General features: G+C 40.7%; 1 protein-coding gene across 1 annotated transcript in view; it reads right to left on the bottom strand.

Moving 5' to 3' along the window:
- Positions 1–21,748, bottom strand: part of LOC117413302 (PH and SEC7 domain-containing protein 2-like) — a 208,720-nt gene that overhangs the window by 110,956 nt on the left and 76,016 nt on the right. Inside the window, exons 2-3 of the mRNA XM_058996660.1 lie at positions 15,883–16,525; positions 7,201–7,674 (exon numbers count right to left, since the gene is read on the bottom strand). Coding sequence (XP_058852643.1) covers positions 7,201–7,674; positions 15,883–16,436 — 1,028 coding nt within the window. The 5' untranslated portion in view covers positions 16,437–16,525. The remainder of the gene's footprint in view (positions 1–7,200; positions 7,675–15,882; positions 16,526–21,748) is intronic.

Raw genomic sequence — 21,748 nt, 5'->3', positions numbered from 1 at the left:
CAGAGGTTCAGTGTGAGCTTCACATATCAGCAGTATGAAACAGGGAGATTCAATACAGAAACATGTTATGTTCCCATGGTGTACAGTACATACCTCTGGTAACAACAGCACCGGAGCCTTTCTAAAAGTGGGGCCAAGGGGGGTGAGTGTTGCAACTGTTTTCAGGAATAAATGACAATATTATTATGAGAATGCAGGAACAAACATCTCACGAAGTAAAAGTATATGCAGAGCGTAACCGCAACTAAACATTGTGTGCCAGAGGTGTCATCAAGGATAAAACACTAGTGTGCGGACCACAATGGTGGACAAATAGATCTGTGCATAAAGTTCCATAACACAAGGGTAGCTCTTTCTTCTAGTAACATTCTTTACACAGGTCAGTGTAAAGCATGTGACTTTACCCTGGGGCTCCTGTTACTACTGCTGAGGTATGACCAGGTCAATCACAAATCTGCACATTAATAACCTATTCCTACAGCCTTCACTGATCTGATACATGCTCTGTGTAAAACTGTGGACTGGGTTCTCTCACACATTTAATATTGTTTATTTTAAAATACTGAAAAAAAAAACCGTTACATTTTCAAAAACATTGCTAAGCCAAAAAAAGAAGAAAGAGGTAATGTAAGAGTACATAAAACACATGTACTGAAACACGTTGCATCTCTGAAGTAAGTGTGAAGTCACTTTACAAAAATGTGGAGATTTATACCGGGTTGCGACCCCCCCACCACAAAAGAAAAAAAAAAGACTGAAGATATGCTTAGAAAAGGGGGCCGGTTGTACTAACGTGAGATAAAAAAAACAGGTCACGTTTTACTAAACATTTTAAAACCAATAAATAAACAATAAACAATGAACATTATCGTAATATGTTGCTCAAAACATAATAATAATATATTCATAATAAAGTTGAGTTCTTACCTATAAGCAACATTAACAAGTTTAAAGTTTGGGACTTGCTGTCTGTAGCTTGGTGTTGTTTACATTATCATCAGCATATTTTAATTGATTTAAAGCTGAAATTACTTTTTTAAAACACCCTTTTCATATACCAATACAGTATAACTAGTACAATTTGAATAGCAACACTGTATTTATCTTACATACTGGTATTTAAATTGTGTTTCCAGAAATATATTTTAAAATGAGTAAAGGAAACATAAAAAATATGTGTTGTACTTCGATTCGAAAGAACACGCTTTTAAAATAAGAAATTGTCCATCGTTGTCTGCTTTTTACAATGTACCACCTCCCGCTGTAAATCCATCTCAATTTTGTGTGCAGCTTCGTAGCCACGATTCTGCCTCAGTCCGCCAGAAATACGCAGTTGCGAAGTCAGTGTGTTATAAAAGCTGCTTGAACCATGCGCATAAATGATGCAAGTGTGCTCTGTAGCACTGGCAGCTAGTAATAAAGTTGTCAAAAAGCAGCTTGCAGTTGCTAATATCAGAATTCCATTAACATTAAAGTCTGTGGGACGGGATTGGATCCTGGGAAAATGTTGTCAATAACCGAAAGGTGTCTTTATCAGGGTTGCTACTGTATATTTTTACTTTTTTTACTTTTTTTACTTTTTTTACCTTACCGATTTTTACTGAGGCGGCCATCTGAACTGCCTCAATGTACACTACGCCCCTGAGTGAGTTGTGACTGGTGGACTGAAAAAACAACACCTCTATAGTGTGATAGATACACAGGCAGGTAATTGGGCGTAGAAACGAAATCTGTTACTTCTCACAATTCTCAGATTCAAACTGCGCCACAGTTCTACATTGCTTGAATCCTAAATGTGAACATCCTCACTTCAATGCAGTGAGTTAACTTCTGTACAGCTATGGCCAAAAGTTTTGCATCACCCTATAGAATTAACTAATTTTGCTTCATAAAGTCGAATGAAAACTGCTGAATAATGTTATGTTAACATATTGAATTACATACCGCTTTTAGTTTTCCATATACTTAACGTAAAAATGACAACAATGGAAAAATGTGACATTTTGAAATCTAACATGAAATACTGTACTATTATTATGGCTTCAAGTAGACTTTAGTGATATCATTTAGTAGTTTATTTGATTACATGGTGTTAAATAAAATATCTAAATTATGTTCTGTAATAATGTATAAGAAAACCTACAATACCATTATTATACAAGCCAGAACAGTTACTAACCAGAACAAACTCAAACCTACACGGAGAGCTGTCATTCCATTCAACAATGGAGCCTCTAAGGAACAGGACATTCACAATCTGACACACACAGTGCCAGTGTGATTGAGAGGTCTGCACAGGGTGCTGTGCTCACAGAGCTGGACCAGGGCATTCTCCTCCATCTCTCAAGAACAGGACATTCACAAACTGACACACACAGTGCCAGTGTGATTGAGAGGTCTGCACAGGGTGCTGTGCTCACAGTGCTGGACCAGGGCATTCTCCTCCATCTCTCAAGAACAGGACATTCACAATCTGACACACACAGTGCCAGTGTGATTGAGAGAGGTCTGCACAGGGTGCTGTGCTCACAGAGCTGGACCAGGGCGTTCTCCATCTCTCAAGAATAGGCCATTCACAATCTGACACACACAGTGCCAGTGTGATTGAGAGAGGTCTGCACATGGTGCTGTGCTCACAGAGCTGGACCAGGGCATTCTCCTCCATCTCTCAAGAACAGGACATTCACAATCTGACACACACAGTGCCAGTGTGATTGAGAGAGGTCTGCACAGGGTGCTGTGCTCACAGAGCTGGACCAGGGCGTTCCCCTCCATCTCTCAAGAACAGGACATTCACAATCTGACACACACAGTGCCAGTGTGATTGAGAGGTCTGCACAGGGTGCTGTGCTCACAGTGCTGGACCAGGGCATTCTCCTCCATCTCTCAAGAACAGGACATTCACAATCTGACACACACAGTGCCAGTGTGATTGAGAGAGGTCTGCACAGGGTGCTGTGCTTACAGAGCTGGACCAGGGCATTCTCCTCCATCTCTCAAGAACAGGACATTCACAATCTGACACACACAGTGCCAGTGTGATTGAGAGAGGTCTGCACAGGTTGCTGTGCTCACAGAGCTGGACCAGGGTGTTCCCCTCCATCTCTCAAGAATAGGACATTCACATTCTCAAGAAACAAATATGCATGACACTACTGTAATAAGAATAAGCAGTTCATCCCTCATTTACCGCAAAGTGTCTTAAGCAAGCCAAGATTAACAGAACCATGTGTTTTATGTCTCTTGTACTCCAGGGACAGTTAACAGCTGTTCATTTCCTGAATGCACATCATTTCAAAAAGGTGAAATAAAATATGACAGCTTTTGCTAGCAGTCATTTTGGGTGGAGGATAATGTTACAATAGCGCATAATCAATAACAGTGTAATATGTCTGTCAGCACTAATTGAAAATAGTCAAGAGCAGTTCATTTTTTAATTAGTCTCTGTTCGATAGTCCAGGATATATATTGGACTCATTTTTTTTTTTTTCACAGTTTATCATTTAAAATTGATTGAAGTCAAGTAAAACTCAAAGAAGATTAGCATTATCTAAAGAAACATAAGTCAAAAACTGTGGGGAAAAAAACATTATGAAAAACAAAAATGTCATGCATATATCAATTATACAATAGGTTTGGGACTATTTACAATAACTCTGTAATATCGTATCAAACAGAAGCCCAATATAAACATTGCATTATAAAAATAATTACCCAAAATGTACAATATTATATTCATTATGACGATTTTTAATGACAGCTGAATTTTGATGCTATTTTCATTGAATTATTCCACAAGCAATTCCAAGTATTCCATGTGTTGAATTAGTACGTCTTGTGGTGTATTGGAGCAGCCGCCACTTCGGCCCTAACGATGACCCAGTGGCTGAGAGGCTTTTGCGAGATTTTGTTGAGAAGAGGAGGTGAGTGAAAGCAGCAGTGAGCACGCTTTCAAAACAGATTCACAAAAAAGAACAACGCTACAAGTTCACTACCTATTTGGGTGTTCTTGGAGAAAATGGAGGTACTCTGTATGCGAAACATGCACACTACGTTTATCATACCAACAGAAAACAATTGTGAAATGTTATAGAAAATAGCAGGTAGGCTATGTGTTTTTCTTGCAGTAACGCATACACTGTATGTACATTTAAAATTGATTTATTATTGCTTTATTGTTAATGTGGCAACATCATTTGTAGTTGGGAAAAAAGTGTGCTAATTTCCTTTAGTTTGAACTTAAAATAATTTGTTATTATTTCCAAATTCTACAGTAATGTGTACAGAGAAGGCATGATTTATTTTGTGTGTTACTGTTATTATTTACAGTGCACTATAGGCTAAAGTAATAAAAAAAAACTGCACTGTGTATTCATTTGATTTTACTGTTTGTATACTGTATACTGTACAGTCATTCTTAATGTAATGTAAATGGTATTTTGGCGAAAAGGGAAATACATTTAAAATAAATTGAGCAGTATAAATTATAATTATCCCAGGTAGCATGTCCTCAGTTTAGCGAGGGACTCCTGTATTTTATATTTGTATAGCCAGAGGAATCTAAATCAGCAAACACCACAATAATTGTGTTTTTAATTATCCTGCAATGATCATTTCAGAGATTTTCAATATTGTCCCAAGCCTATTTTACAGTATATCAAAGTGATGCCTCTGGACAAAGTAAAACATGTACTGGTAACCTGAACATACTTAAGACATTTTAAATATAAGAATTAGGTAGATGTGTCAAATTTGATTGAACAATATGGGCCCTAGTCTGGGATCTGTTTACAAAACTATAACCATTGTCAAGGGGTGCAAATTCATACAGTGTGTATGTTTAAAATAAACATCTCTCATAACTCATTGCAGATCGCGGACACCCTTACATGAACATCTCTCATCACTCATTGCAGATCACGGATACCCTGACATGAACATCTCTCATAACTCATTGCAGATCACGGGATACCCTTATATGAACATCTCTCATAACTCATTGCAGATCACGGATACCCTTACATGAACATCTCTCATAACTCATTGCAGATCACGGGATACCCTTACATGAACATCTCTCATAACTCATTGCAGATCACGGGATACCCTTACATGAACATCTCTCATTACTCATTGCAGATCACGGGATACCCTTACATGAACATCTCTCATAACTCATTGCAGATCACGGGATACCCTTACATGAACATCTCTCATAACTCATTGCAGATTGTGCGATACCCTTACATGAACATCTCTCATAACTCATTGCAGATCACGGATACCCTTACATGAACATCTCTCATAACTCATTGCAGATCACGGGATACCCTTACATGAACATCTCTCATAACTCATTGCAGATCACGGATACCCTTACATGAACATCTCTCATAACTCATTGCAGATCACGGATACCCTTACATGAACATCTCTCATAACTCATTGCAGATCACGGATACCCTAACATGAACATCTCTCATAACTCATTGCAGATCACGGATACCCTTACATGAACATCTCTCATAACTCATTGCAGATCACGGGATACCCTTACATGAACATCTCTCATAACTCATTGCAGATTGTGCGATACCCTTACATGAACATCTCTCATAACTCATTGCAGATCACGGATACCCTTACATGAACATCTCTCATAACTCATTGCAGATCACGGATACCCTTACATGAACATCTCTCATAACTCATTGCAGATCACGGATACCCTTACATGAACATCTCTCATAACTCATTGCAGATCACGGATACCCTTACATGAACATCTCTCATAACTCATTGCAGATCACGGGATACCCTTACATGAACATCTCTCATAACTCATTGCAGATCACAGGATACCCTTACATGAACATCTCTCATTACTCATTGCAGATCACGGATACCCTCACATGAACATATCTCATAACTCAGTGCAGATCACGGATACCCTTACATGTGGTTGAATGCTAATTACTTACCTTTAGTTTGATACCAAGAACATGCTTATGAAACGGGAGTAATCCTTCTTCAAAGTGCACATGGTACATTGCTGTTGTGCATTTGCACCCCTTTTCACCTTCCGAGAGTGGCAAACAATATACATTTTTCACATCCCACAATCACAGCTCCTGCTTACTGGCAGAATCGATTGTTGAGAGTTGCAGGAGAGCTGGGGGAGATGTAGAAACGGTATATCGCTTCTAAAATGATTGATTTATCCTAAATATGTATTATTTTAGCCAATAGTCTCTGTGTGTATAATACATTCATTCCAGCAATGCGACTTCATATTGAAGCACAGGTATGGCAGCAGTGTGAAGTAGCGGTTAGGGCTCTGGACTCTTGACCGGAGGGTCGTGGGTTCAATCCCAAGTGGGGGACACTGCTGCTGTACCCTTGAGCAAGGTACTTTACCTAGATTGCTCCCGTAAAAACCCAACTGTATAAATGGGTAATTGTATGTAAAAATAATGTAATTGTATGTAAAAAATAATGTGATATCTTGTAACAATTGTAAGTTGCCCTGGATAAGGGCATCTGCTAAGAAATAAATAATAGGTGTTGTTTTAACTTGAGTTTAAAAATGTAATAATTTTTTCTATTTTAATTTAATTAAGAGCCCAATTAATTTAATTTAGAGCCCAATTATTGTACCCCCCCCCCCCCCACCCCTCAATTTAGAATGTCACATTCCCTACGCAATTCTCCCCAGCAGCTCAGGAGAGCTAAAGGTCAGTGGGTGTCCTCCGATCCCACAACTGTTTCTTTTCCCCAAGGATGTCAATGAGCTACAGGCCATCCCTGCTGTTGCTTGAGCCCCCCTGAGTGCCTGTCCAGTAGGGCTGCTGTAGCGTGCTGAGGAGAACCAGAACAGTACTGGTTTTGCCTCTCTAACCCACAGGAGCACCAGAGCTATGAACTCTTTGAATTCACATTGAATCCTTGTGGAAAAGCAAAGTCATGGTCATGAATACTTTGCTAAACTACCTGCTGTTAGGAGACATGTAGTGTGCCAGTAATTCAAATCATTTCCGCTGGCTACATTTTTACACTGAGCAAAGTTATATTATAAAATTGAGGAAATAGCTTTGTTTATAAAAATATGCTGACATTTGTAGCTTGAGAATCACTGATCTATATATTGTTTAACTAATATGAATCCCTCTTTACCCAAAGTGCATATTTAATCCACAGTACCTGCTGGAGTTTGCAATCTCGTCTGTATCGATGTGAAACCCGTTGGGTATGGTCTTGAGGGAGGACCTGCTCAGAACGTTCTCAGACCTGCTGCTAGTGATGGTGGAGTGACGCAGAGGGCTCCCGTAGCTCCCCTCGGCACAGTGACTGGCGCCCGACTCCTGCTCCTGCTCCTGCTCCTGCTCCTGCTCCTGCTCCAGGACCTCATGCCGCTGCTCCAGGAGCTCTGGCCCCTCCTTGATCCTCTGCTGGATGAGCGGAGTGAGAGGCGCCTCGAAGCTGACGCAGCTGTCCGTCTCGTCGGTCAGCGACAGCACGTCCAGAGAGTCCATGCTGCTGTAGTAGGTGTCTTTCATCAGATGTGACTCTACAATCCTTTCGAACGTGGAGCTGAAGCCATCGCGGTTGTCTCGTAACTGAACTATCTCTTTCTCGGGGTTCACATCGGCGTGTACCATCTCTCCCATTGCGTTTCTGAAAAAACAAGAGTGGATGCCGTCAATATGTAGAACTGCACTGGTTACTTTTTACTGGCAAATGATTCAAGACATAAATTACTGATTGATAATACAATATAATGGCCTAAATCTTGATGTAAAATTTAACTGAAAACTCTTCTCCTTTGGATCACTAGACAGTCTCCTGACACTGTGGTCGCACAAATGAACCAGCCTACTCTCTCCATACGCAGCTTATTTATACCAGTTAGGGACAGCACAGGCCTCAAACTACCTGTGATGTTTCTCAGGTTTCTCAGACAACTGCATGTAAAGTGTGTGCAGTACCAGTATCCAGGATAATAAAGCTACTGGTTTCTGATACAGAGGTTACCATTGAAATGAAAACAAGCAGTCCACATGCCAGCCTGTCTCTTTAAAATCACCAATAGTAAAGATGTAGAACACTACATGTATTTGTATTATTTGTATGATGTGCTGAAATGTTAATGATATTTAAAATGATCTAGTGTAAAATAATAACGTGCTACCCTTGCCTTATTATCAGTTTGTTTCTGTGTTTGATTCATCCACAGAATATTTTAAAGGCAAGTACAATGTTTCCTGCTGTGGAAAGTTCTTAATAATCACAGACATTTGGTCGTATTTGCTGTGACATGGTCTGTCCAGTTATGCCGTTTCTTGTACCAAAATGCTGGCACAAAACATAACAAGAATTTGGTGGGATGGTGACCCGTGGCTGTCACTTAAAACACTAAGATCATTGTCTTTTGGAAACTAGACATATTACAGGGTCACTGATTACATCATATAAATTCAGCTTTGCTGGCGCATTAGGTGTAGGAGGTATATTTTGCATTCTTAAAGTAATTGCGGCTAACAAAACATCGTTAATCTTACTTGCACTTCCACATTGCACTTCCACATGGGTCTGAAAAGTGCAGTTGTATTTTCATTTTAAAACGTGACATTTAATACGACACTTGGTTAAACAGCGCGTCTAAAATTAACTGCGCGTGTGAAAATAAATTGGACCTGATGCACCTGACGCGCACTTAATAAATGGACTGCAAAGGGTTAAACAGCGTTCCCAAACCAAGCACCACTAAAACCACTGTGGCTGGAGGGCAACCCTGACATATCTTTACACTCCAAGTCATACTTTTAGAGAAGCAGGCTGCACATCAACAGTATTTCTATTAGTATTATCATTCACCTCCGGCCACGAAATGCAGACATAACTAATGCAGGTAAAGTAATGCAGAGTTGCCACACAACGTCCTCCACTTCCCTTGTGGTCCACAGGTGGTGCTGTTTTGCATCATTCACATGTTTCAATCCCCCGTGACTTCCATTTGCTTCGATTACAGCATCCATTGCTTGGAGTATATTGTATGAGGCGTACTTGCTGTTCCAAGGGCAGCAAGCTTTGCACTAAGCTCTAAGCACTAAGCAATGCACACTGAGCACAGATGCTTGTTAATTAAGCTTCATGTAAATTATGGATGTGCAGCTACCCCACAAAATGCACTTCACATTAATGTAGCCTACATCGTTAATAATTTAAACCAGGCAATTATACATTTGCTTTCCCAAATACATTAAGTTAAGGGCTGTGTTTTTCACAGCCTTCTTCTGCTGCTAGGTTTCTGTCATTTATGGGGACTAGCTGACAGAAAAGAGAAAGCGTAATACACATTTTTTTTTTCACAATACAATTTCTTAATTCTCTGACAAATACATATTTTGGATTAAATATCAACATAAACTTTACGATGTTTCCGTCTGCAGTTTAGATGAATCGTAATTAAATATTGCACAGAACACCAGCAAGAATGTTCAAATTGAACCTGTCAATCTGACAATAGGTCTACCATTGTGGCAGCACCTGTGTGTTAATTAAATCTGCACGCCCATGTGGCGTATCAACACCCACTGCTCTGTGTCTGCCTTATTATTATTCAGTGACGACCCACGTAAGTAATATCGCCCTGTTACACGCTCTTTAGTGTTAAAGACCCTCCTCTACCACCTGGACCCTCCAAGAGGAGATTTCATTATACATGTCCTCTCCTACCACCCGGACCCTCCAAGAGGAGATTTCATTATACTTGAGCTCTCCTACCACTTGAGCTCTCCTACCACCCAGACCCTCCAAGAGATTTCATTATGGGCAGCAGTGTGGAGTAGTGGTTAGGGCTCTGGACTCTTGACCGGAGGGTTGTGGGTTCAATCCCCGGTGGGGACACTGCTGCTGTACCCTTGAGCAAGGTACTTTACCTAGATTGCTCCAGTAAAAACCCAACTGTATAAATGGGTAATTGTATGTAAAAATAATGTGATATCTTGTAAGTCGCCCTGGATAAGGGCGTCTGCTAAGAAATAAAATTATTTAATTATTTATTTATTATACATGGGCTCTCCTACCACCCAGACCCTCCAAGAGGAGATTTCATTATACATGGGCTCTCCTACCACCCAGACCCTCCTGGAGGAGATTTCATTATACATGGGCTCTCCTACCACCCAGGCTCTATTGTTAAGAACACTCTCCTACCACCTGTACCTTCCAAGAAGAGATTTCCTTATACATGGGTTGCCGACGGTTCTGAGAAAGTACAGTAAGCAATGTAGAGCAACTGTTCAGGTATCAACAGTAGAACATGTGGAAGATAAAGGGATGGCTAGTACCTCGTGGCATAGCATAATTTGCCAGGATCCTATAAAACAGCTGACAAAAGAGCCTGCCCATCATTCATCATGCTGTCACTATGAAATGCTTGCAATTCCTGTGGATTTACTGCGTTCTGTCGTGGGTAATGTGTCATACTAAGGATGAACTTTATTGTGGAAACAGATGGCCGTCACATTTAAATATATCCATGACAGACAGCGCCCCAGAGGTGCCAACCAACAGCTTCCCAATGGTCTACTATCAGGGAAGTGGGCAAAATAATTTTGCCTTATTTGTTTGTTTTTTTACATTATCACTGGACCCCATTTCATTGTGCTGCAGATTTTTTTTTTTCTGCTTTTTACTTCAATTGCTGATTCTTCGCTAACTGCCTTTTTTTTTTGCTGTATGCAGAAAACCAGAGATCTTTAGCACAAGAAAAATAGGGAGCAGGGATAATGTTATCCTAGTGCTTATGAGAAGCAGATGGATTAGGTTGCCTTGGTTATAACTCTTTTAAAGATTTTTAACTTTCGTGGTGAAGAATTCCCATCATACTATCACCTGTCTTTCAGATTCATTGTATAACAGGAGCCCGGAGCATGAAGTGTGAGACCGAGGAGAGTCATTGCTATCAGCCTGATCTTAATGGGTTTCAGCTATAAACATAAGAGTAGGGGGCAGACAATGAGCAAGAACTCATTCTAATATCTTAATAAGCTGGAGGATATCTACTGCAACTCAATTCTATATGACCTTGGTGAAAAACTCCTCCCATGATAATGTTGATAGGGTTATGGGGAGCCAGGACATCACTAATCTGAAGAGACAAGTCTGCAAGGTGATTGAATTGTAATGGAGGGGGCATGAGCATTCCTTAATAATTAGATTTTCTGATTCCAGGCTGAAAATCTACAGCCTAAGTGTTAACAAATGCAACAGCAATACTGGGGTGTTTGTGTGTCTTTGTCTTGGTTTGTACAGAAGATGGAATAAATGTTGTTTGAGCTGGAGATGGATGTATGAACAATACTCCATGAACAATCATAGAGTCCTGTAGTTATTCCACAATGAGGATAGCTGTGTACTGGAGAGGGATATATAGGGGATCCACCCTGAGCATTCACAGAGTCCTGTAGTTATTCCACAATAAGGATAGCTGTGTACTGGAGAGGGATATATAGAGGATCCACCCTGAGCATTCACAGAGTCCTGTAGTTATTCCACAATGAGGATAGCTGTGTACTGGAGAGGGATATATAGAGGATCCACCCTGAGCATTCACAGAGTCCTGTAGTTATTCCACGATGAGGATAGCTGTGTCTGGTATCTGTGATTCAGTGGGTGAATAAAAATGTATGTATGTTTTTATTTTATTCCGTGCGTAATCACACTGAACTGCTGTAGTCAGTCTTAAAATGAAGCCAAATATTTCTATACAATGTTTACAGCCCTGTATAAAGAGGTGTAACATTAGCAATGTGTGCAAGCCTAGATACACAAGCACTCTCTATTACCCTACTGCCACCCTTTCAATGCAGGTAGTAAGACTCATCTGTCTCCCCTGACAGTAGAGAGCCCCTGCTGATGAATGCTTCAAGGAGGAAGAATGCATGTGAGTCTGCAGCTAAAACTACCTTAGGTGATGGAAACTGACTGGCAAACCAACAATGTGTGCTGAAGCACACCGAAGGATGAAAGTAGGTAACATTCACGCAGGAATCATAATGTAGTGTAAAATTGAACATGGTTTTTAATTCACTTATTTTTCTGAAAAAGCAGATTCAAAACTAACACCCCACTGATACTGCCAGGTAATATTACCAGCACTGGAATTAAGTACATGCAGCATTTGAACAGCCTCCTACAGCATGGTTCAGCTGTCTGCTTTACCACATGCAAGCCGTGATATTCCAGTTCCCATGACAACCGTTTCATTGCTACCCAGATCTGACTGCCCACAATACAGCAGCTGATCACAAAAGCAGAACATCTGAATGAACCCAGCCACTGTATAGCTTTAGAATCAAGTCTTAACATAATAAAACACCCTGCACATAGCAATACCAGCAATGGCAATACAATGGGTTTGCACCCCTAATACGACACTGATATGGAACAGCACTGTGGTACTGCAATGGATTATCAGCAGGGTGCGCTGGTTCATATCATTGGGAAAATGTTACATCTCTGGTACTGTCCTATCAATAGCAGCCTTAGAACTGTTCTTTTAGCAGCAGCAGGTGACCCAATAAACATGTTTATGCTTTGCTAGATTTGTTTGCTAGCCTATTTGGCAGCTGATTCACAAAATATGAAACTTTAAGTGTGTGTTATACAGGGGGGGGGGGGTGTTATACGGGGGGGGGGGGGGGGGGGGTGTTATACAGGGGGGTGTTATACAGGGGGTGTGTGTTATACGGGGGGGGGTGTATTACAGGGGTGTGTGTTATACAGGGGTGTGTGTTATATGGGGGGGTGTTATACAGGGGGGGTGTTATTATTATTATTATTATTTATTTCTTAGCAGACGCCCTTATCCAGGGCGACTTACAATTGTTACAAGATGAAACATTGTACATGATTTCACCTTATACAGATATCACATTATTTTTTACATACAATTACCCATTTATACAGTTGGGTTTTTACTGGAGCAATCTAGGTAAAGTACCTTGCTCAAGGGTACAACAGCAGTGTCCCCCACTGGGGATTGAACCCACAACCCTCCAGTCAAGAGTCCAGAGCCCTAACCACTACTCCACACTGCTGCAAACAGTAGCAATCTAGCTACAAACAAATAAGGTTATACAGGGGGGGTGTATTACAGGGGTGTGTGTTATACAGGGGGGGTGTTATACAGGGGGGGTGTATTACAGGGGTGTGTGTTATACAGGGGGGGTGTATTACAGGGGTGTGTGTTATACAGGGGTGTGTTATACAGGGGGGGTGTTATACAGGGGGGGTGTATTACAGGGGTGTGTGTTATACAGGGGGGTGTTATACAGGGGGGGTGTTATACAGGGGGGGTGTATTACAGGGGTGTGTGTTATACAGGGGGGGTGTTACACAGGGGTGTGTGTTATACAGGGGTGTGTGTTATACAGGGGGGGTGTTACACAGGGGTGTGTGTTAAACAGGGGTGTGTGTTATACAGGTGTGTGTGTTATACAGGGATGTGTGTTATATAGGGGTGTGTATTACAGGGGTGTGTGTTATACAGGGGTGTGTGTTATACAGGGGGGTGTGTTATACAGGGGTGTGTGTTATACAGGGGGGTGTTATACAGGGGGGTGTTATACAGAGGGGGTGTATTACAGGGGTGTGTGTTATACAGGGGGGGTGTTATACAGGGGGGGTGTTACACAGGGGTGTGTGTTATACAGGGGTGTGTGTTATACAGGTGTGTGTGTTATACAGGGGTGTATTACAGGGGTGTGTGTTATACAGGGGTGTGTGTTATACAGGGGTGTGTATTACAGGGGTGTGTGTTATACAGGGGTGTGTGTTATACAGTGGTGTGTATTACAGGGGTGTGTGTTATACAGGGATGTGTGTTATACAGGGGTGTGTATTACAGGGGTGCATATTATACAGGGGGTGTGTGTTATACAGGGATGTGTGTTACACAGGGGGTGTGTGTTATACAGGGGGGGTGTTACACAGGGGTGTGTGTTATACAGGGGGTGTGTTATACAGGGGGTGCATATTATACAAGAGGTGTGTGTTATGGAAAGGATAAAAACATGTATATTAATAGGTCAATTAAACCTTTAAAAGGCCATTAAAATGTGCTTCATTGTGGTCATTCTGGTATTATGACAGAAAGCTCCACAATATGAGTTTCAGGATGACACAACATGATGCTGTTTTGTGGTAGAGCTTGAATGAGACTTTGGTTACACGGGCAGGGCACTGAAATGCAGACAGCATGCTCTGTCTTTGCTATGCTCTGTCTTTGCTAAATATTGACTATTGGAACTGTTATACAAGCATGCTCAGTAGTATATTCCAGTGGCATCTGCTATTATTCTCCAGAATATGTACCTGCAGTATTCTACAGTTTATTAGCTGTTCTGCACAAATGAACAACTTCATTCTTAGAGTCAGAAACACCACAATTCTCATACACTGAAATGACTCAGGAAGTGCCCCAAACCATGCTTTAAAATGTCAATTTGAGACGTATGAAATGAATGGATGGGCATGACGGAGAAAATTTATGGAAATACTTTGATAGCTGCAATTACTTTTACAACTCTGAATGCACAACAACACAGAGCAGCCCCCTCTTCCACGCTATCAGAGCCCCTCCACTGTTCACTGTGCAAGACAGGGTGTCTCTATCAGACACCTTTCACTGTGCAGGACAGGGTGTCCCTATCACTGTTCACTATGCAGGACATGGTGTCCCTATCACTGTTCACTGTGCAGGACAGGGTGTCTCTATCAGACACCGTTCACTGTGCAGGACAGGGTGTCCCTATCACTGTTCACTATGCAGGACATGGTGTCCCTATCACTGTTCACTGTGCAGGACAGGGTGTCTCTATCACTGTTCACTGTGCAGGACAGGGTGTCCCTATCACTGCTCACTGTGCAGGACAGGGTGTTCCTATCACTGTTCACTGTGCAGGACAGGGTGTCCCTATCACTGTTCACTGTGCAGGACAGGGTGTCTCTATCAGACACTGTTCACTGTACAGGACAGAGGAAATATTGACCTGTGTGTCCTTCATCTACTTGTTCCACAGCTTCAGTACAGAAGCAGGATGGCACAATGTGTTTGTGTAAATTGCTTTTTAATTGACTTAGGTTCCGGTAACGTTTAAATACTACCCATTTGCCATCAGTCCCTACCAGAATTAATGTGATTGCTACTGTAGGTGTACCACATATACAGTATACCAGGCTTTATTAACACAGTTTAAAGGGGTTCAACACATTAAATAATTTCATAAATCTAACCACTACCATTCGCTATGTAGGTCTCAAATGTGCAGTTTGGAAAGAAACACACTTTATAGCGAACATGTATTTTCATTTTTAAGGATAACATGTGGTAGGTAGCATACTAGGATAAAGAAAGCTCTGAGTTTGAGGTCTTGCTTCCCTTAAAGGCCTGCTCTCCTGTCATTACCAACCAACTGCTTCCCCACAATGACTGACATGCTTTCACCCCGAGACGCAGCTTAGTTAAAATGACGTAGGAAGTGCATGTGTAATTGCCAACCTGAAAGTAACGTTTAGCATTTTCTTACATTTTTACCATGTGCTTCTTTCAAAACTGAATATATTGAGACTTGCATAGCAACATGCATGACAGAAATGCTAGAGCCCCTTTCAGTGCTTTAAAGTAATACTTTATGTTATATTCCAAACAAATCAATCTTTTATTTACCCGATAGCTACAAGCTGTGAGATTAATCTATTTTTCGTTCAGCAGAAAAGCCCATATATCTGACATGAATGCCATCACAAACAACACTCATTCTGAAGGGGAGTACCTTTGCTCTCCATTTCATATCTAACCCATTCCTTTAAGATTACCTTGTGGATTCATCTTCCGTCGACTGCTTGCTCAGATCTGCAGCCCTTTCCTTTAGTAGATGTGGTGGGTGTTCGTCCTCCTTGGCTACGTTAGTATTCATGCTTTTATCCTCTTTCAACTCGCCATTGATTCCGTTTGCATGAGCAGACATTAGCCTCCTCTCACCCTCCATGCTGTCTTGCTGTCCCGACTCTGTTAGCAGGCCATTCGGTGTGCTTCTGAAGCTGGAGTCCCCAAAGGATGCACTGCATTCTCTATCTGGCTGCTCCTGCGTTCTCCCCACAGTCTGCACTTCATTCCTTAGTGCTGCTAGCTCTGTTATTGTTCCCAGATGCTCAGTCCCATTGCTGTTTTGCTCACTCCCGAAGCCCTGGCCCTCATCAGTATCTTTGGGCAGCTCAGCACTTTTCCCTGGATTAGGTTCTTTACTGAGAGCCCCAGCGTGGTTGCCATTCACAGGTAGACACACTGCTTTGAGCCCTGGAGAAGCAGGATTGTCTGTGCTGTCAGTGTAGGGGGTGGAGGGAACAGGAGAGCTGCTTGCTTCGTTCATGTCAACTCTTTCAGCAGATGGGAGTCTACGTAGCTTCCTTTAGTTAGGGAAAGAGGAGGCCTGGATGCAAGGTCTGGGAAGGATATTATCTGCAGAAGGAAACAGAAATGAGTGTTTAACACTTAACCAGCTGTGTGCAAAGTGTACACAGAGCAGGACAATGAACCACAAGGGTGTGTTCATGCATTGTGTTAACAAATAGTCTAGCACGTTTAATGAAAGCCTTATAAGATCTGTACGCTAATTATCTGCTGCAGGCCCTTTGGAGCTCAGCAGATTCCTGGAGTGTAAAACATGCAATCAAATGAAATAGAGCAGTTTAGTCCTGTCCAGTCTGTGTATTTATAATCAGTGTGTGAGAAAAAAAGAAATACAGACTTCTATTGAACAATACAGTGTAATATATTGCATGAGTCATATATCATCATTTATATTGAATATATTAAATATATCCCAGAGTGTCTGCCCTGCCACAATACCTGCACATATATTGCATGAAGCATGTATAGTATATTTATAATTATCTCATATATTTTACTATTGTATATATTTCACAATAGAGTAAAAGAACAGACTGTGATACAATACAACTATTATAATGTATTGTTTTAGTTGTGCAGCTGTATTGGTATTAGTAAAACACCCAACTATATTGTGTGCTTTAGAGATACATAGCTCTGATTGCCATCAGTAACTTCAAACATGTTGTCTGTTTTCAGAAAGGCGGGATTATGTACCTGCACCAATGCATTACATTGTCATACACATTTATCTTGGCTCTCATTAGGTGGCAGCATCAAGCACCATTGCGCCCTCTAGCGCCCTCATTCTGTAACTGTAATTCTGTAAATCACTTTGGCCCTGTTGTCCACTTGAATATAGCAGTTTTATATGCACAGTATATTTCTAGGATGGTAAGCATATTAATTATACTTTAGTGGTTGTAGGCTACTGCAGCTTTAATTCCTCCTCAGCATTATGTTTCTCATGTACCAAGTACAATTACCGTGTACAATTATGAGGGATTGGTCTCCCTTTCATCACGCTTGTCATAAACTGACTTCTTAAAATAGTAGCAAATGAAGGTGCCCATCAGAGAGTGACATGAGGATGGGACTCCCGCGGACCCTGTAGACCCCGTGGGATTCCCACGGAACGGGAATACATTTCTCTTTATGTTTAATGAATGGAAATGGAAAAAGCCAGTACAGGATCAAGAAGAAATGGACTGTACTTCTGCAGTGCAGTGTCACGATTATTGTTTGAAGCCTGAGCCGTCAGCCCTTGATTTATCCATTTCTAAAAAATGAGGCGTTGTCAAATGGGATCAAGGTTTTAAAGCTCAGTTTATATTATTATATAATATAGTATGTTTATATGCACACATATGCACAGATTTAAAACAGTGAGCCCTTATCCTGATTTCTGCTGTCACCTTGCCTTTGTTTGACACTAACAGAAAAAGGAATTCAATGAGTTTGGAGAGTACTTTTATAATAATAATAATAATAATAATAATAATAATAATAATAATCTTTATTTTATATAGCACAACTTATGTAGCACAGGGGTGTCAAACTCAGTTCCTGGAGGGCCGCAGTGTCTTCTGGCTTTCGTTCCATCCGAGCTCTCAGTTACTTAATTGGTCTAATTATTTGATTAACTGGACACATTTAACACTTCTCTTCAGGCCTCAAAATGTTTCATAGGTAGTGTACCTTGAATCAAGTGCATTTGTAAAACCATCAACTGTAAAAGACCTTGAAAAATATTAAATATGTCAAATTTACTACTCTATTGAACAATAGGTAGGTCATTTGTAGAAGCAGAAATGACAGTTCAAAATGGGCTAACCTGTGTTTTAAATAAAATGTACAGGTTTTAAACAGCTAAAGCCCGGGTAGCTCATCTGGAGATCAGAAATTACCTGCGTTGACTAAGTGTCTTGACTTTATATTATATTATTATTATACAATGGATAAAACCAAATATACATAATGAAAACCTCAACTTAATGAACCAAGTTTACTATACAGCTCAAACAGCTCAAAGCAGCTCAAACAGCTCAAAGCAGCTCAAAGCAGCTCAAACAGCTCAAGCAGCTCAAAGCAGCTGAAACAGCTCAAAGCAGCTCAAACACCTCAAAGCAGCTGAAACAGCTTAAACAGCACAAAGCAGCTCAAACACCTCAAAGCAGCTCAAAGCAGCTCAAACAGCTCAAAGCAGCTCAAAGCAGCTCAAACAGCTCAAAGCAGCTCAAACAGCTCAAAGCAGCTCAAACACCTCAAAGCAGCTGAAACAGCTTAAACAGCACAAAGCAGCTCAAACACCTCAAAGCAGCTCAAAGCAGCTCAAACAGCTCAAAGCAGCTTAAACAGCACAAAGCAGCTCAAACACCTCAAAGCAGCTCAAAGCAGCTCAAACAGCTCAAAGCAGCTTAAACAGCTCAAAGCAGCTCAAACACCTCAAAGCAGCTGAAACACCGCAAAGCAGCTGAAACAGCTTAAACAGTTCAAAGCAGGTAAAGGCAGATTTAAAGAATGGCTACCCAACATTGGAGCAAAGCAACAGAACTCAGAACCACTCACAATGATTGCAAATGACACAGTAAAGAACAGTAAATTAGCCAATAAAGTGACATTGGAAGTAACTTATCTTTAACAAAGCTTAATATGTAATTCACACACGCCTCCAAGCCTTCATTAGGACACTAGGCAGCTAAAAGACATCAGCTTCCTTCAACATCATAGGCAGTGCAAAGAGATTGCAAGATATAACTTGAAGACAATTTCCCACTGCCCCCTGAAACACACTGTGTACCTTCCAATTGCTGAGTTTTCCCATTTCTCTCAATGCGTTTGAAGGATATGTTGATTTTCACAGAATTGCCTTCAGGGACCCTATCTTGACAGCTATTGTATCTCATCAGTAAGTGATGAGCAACACTGGACCAGTCCATGGTAGCACATGCCCTTGACCCTAATGTCCTGTCCTCCTGTTCTTCAGAGGGTGCAGCTACCTGGATTACTGCAACGTGAAGGGAAGGTACTGAAGTGGGCTAATTCACTATCCTTTCATGGAAGCCTGGTTTGAAACTCAGATGTGTTTGGTGTCCTCCATTTAGCCCAGAATGGTAATTAGTCCATATCATTAAACCAGCACACTATTCAGCACAATTGACAGTCTCTGCTTGAGAGGTTATGGACTAAATAGAAAGTGGTGTGCCAGCTAGCAGAGCTGTGAGAAAAGGATCAAATCAAATAACAAACTGTGATAAAATACCCACAACTGTAAGTGAAAAACTAAAGAAGAAATGTCTTGAATCGACCAGACCAAGACAAACTGACACAATGTGATTCCTGCATGTTTTCATTAAACAAAGGTTGGTTTGTTGTCCTTTAGGATTTATTCCTGTTTCTTACTGTATAGGACATACTTAGATCAACTAGTATACATACTATTCATGACTTGCACTACTGCGTGCTCATTTCACATTACTTCTTCTGTATGTAAAGCACATTGGAGTGATGCTCCAATTGATTAACGCAGGAGATGTGAATTAAAATATCCAAACAAACGACTTGAAAAAGACAGTTGCAATGATGCACACAGAACACACAGGGGAGAGCTATAGAAGTCACATGGGCATGAGTATCAGGTCCCACAGTATCATTTTGGTGTGACACTGAGAAGTTGTTTATCTATGAGATCTGGGTCACCAATGTAACAGGGTGGAGGCTGGGTGAGAACCAGCAACCATGCACACCGCTGCGTGCATCCTTCCTGCTATGCACGTATCAGGCTTGAAATCTCACCAACAGGCGTGAGATCTGTAATGACAGTGCATCACACACCACTGCCCATCACCTGCTTGTCTCTTCAGAGCTGGTTCACAACTCCAGCTACATATTTCAGCCATCAATGTCTCTCCTCCTGTCCTGCTGCACAGGGCTTCTGTAACTTTACAAACCGGGTCAGTTTCTGAGTTCTGACCTGGGTTTGTTTTTTGTGCCGTGAGCTGCTAGACTGTGGAACTTGCTGCTACTCTCTCTTGTTTTTATATATCTAAAGACCTATTTGTTTGATTTAGATTTTAATAACTGAACTGATTGAATTACACTGAAACGATTGTCTGTAAAAGACTGGGCCATGAACGTTAATTAAATAATAATGCAATGTAAGAGTATCCAGTTTACTGAAATCTTGGGAGTGGTTTACCATGAGGATGGATGTCTAATGGCATCTGATAATGCTTGCCAAGACTGTAGAGGCTAGGAATGAAAAGCACTGTAATTGATTCACTGAAGAAGAGCGCGTCTTATAAAGGTTTACCACAGCATATATTTGCTCTGTAATTTTGCAGCTTTCTCATTCTTTTCCCATTTGTTTTATTACACTTTGCAGTGCTTTTACTACAGGGAACTTTTATAATAGAATAAGCACCTCAACGATGTGAGACTAACAAACTGAGTTTTAAACTGCATCACATCTGCCATTCCTGTACTATACAATACTATACAATATAACCCTCAGATAGGGATGTTAGGCACGGATAAGAGGAACATAGAATCGAGAACCCAAAAACCAAATGAATAACGCTGGGTTACAGTAGTGCGAAATGAAACCAATCATACGTCCATCTAGATAGGAACTAATAACACAGGCACATAGGTGGTCCAACCCACTAGAAGATAGCACTGTGACACTATATCGATATTCATACGGGAAGATAGCAATGTACCACTATATTGATAATCATCCGAGAATATAGCACTGTGCCAGTATATTGATATTCATGACAAGATAGCACTGTGCCACTATACTGATAATCATGAGAAGACAGAACTTTGCCACTATATTGATATTCACACTAGAAGATAGCACTGTGCCACTACAGTATATTGATATCCACTGTGTTACATTTTACTGTAAGTGGACTTGAATCTCATACCCAGCACTGTCATTTTTAAAGGCATTAAAACTGCCCAAATGCCTGGACGGCAGTGACAGCTCAATTGATAGTTTAATTTATTTTGCAGAGATTTTTTTTTTTAATTAAGTTTCTTATTTAAAATACATTACTTATATCATAGTAATCATAACGCAGTAAGTGTCTTTATTTTTTGTATATATATAACCAATTAAATATATAGTCGCAATGACAGTGGTTTAATAAATGCAAAAAACATGTAGAGAATCAAATATTTTAAAGAGATTATATACATGTCCACAATATTTAATGACTTACAGTGGCTCTCAAAAGTATTCACCCTCCTTGAACTTTTCCACATTTTATTGTGTTACAACATGGA

Source organism: Acipenser ruthenus, chromosome 23, assembly GCF_902713425.1.
Source record: "Acipenser ruthenus chromosome 23, fAciRut3.2 maternal haplotype, whole genome shotgun sequence".
Lineage (NCBI taxonomy): Eukaryota > Metazoa > Chordata > Actinopteri > Acipenseriformes > Acipenseridae > Acipenser > Acipenser ruthenus.
Note: the sequence above shows the minus strand (reverse complement) of the source record. Positions and strands in the feature narration are given on the sequence as shown.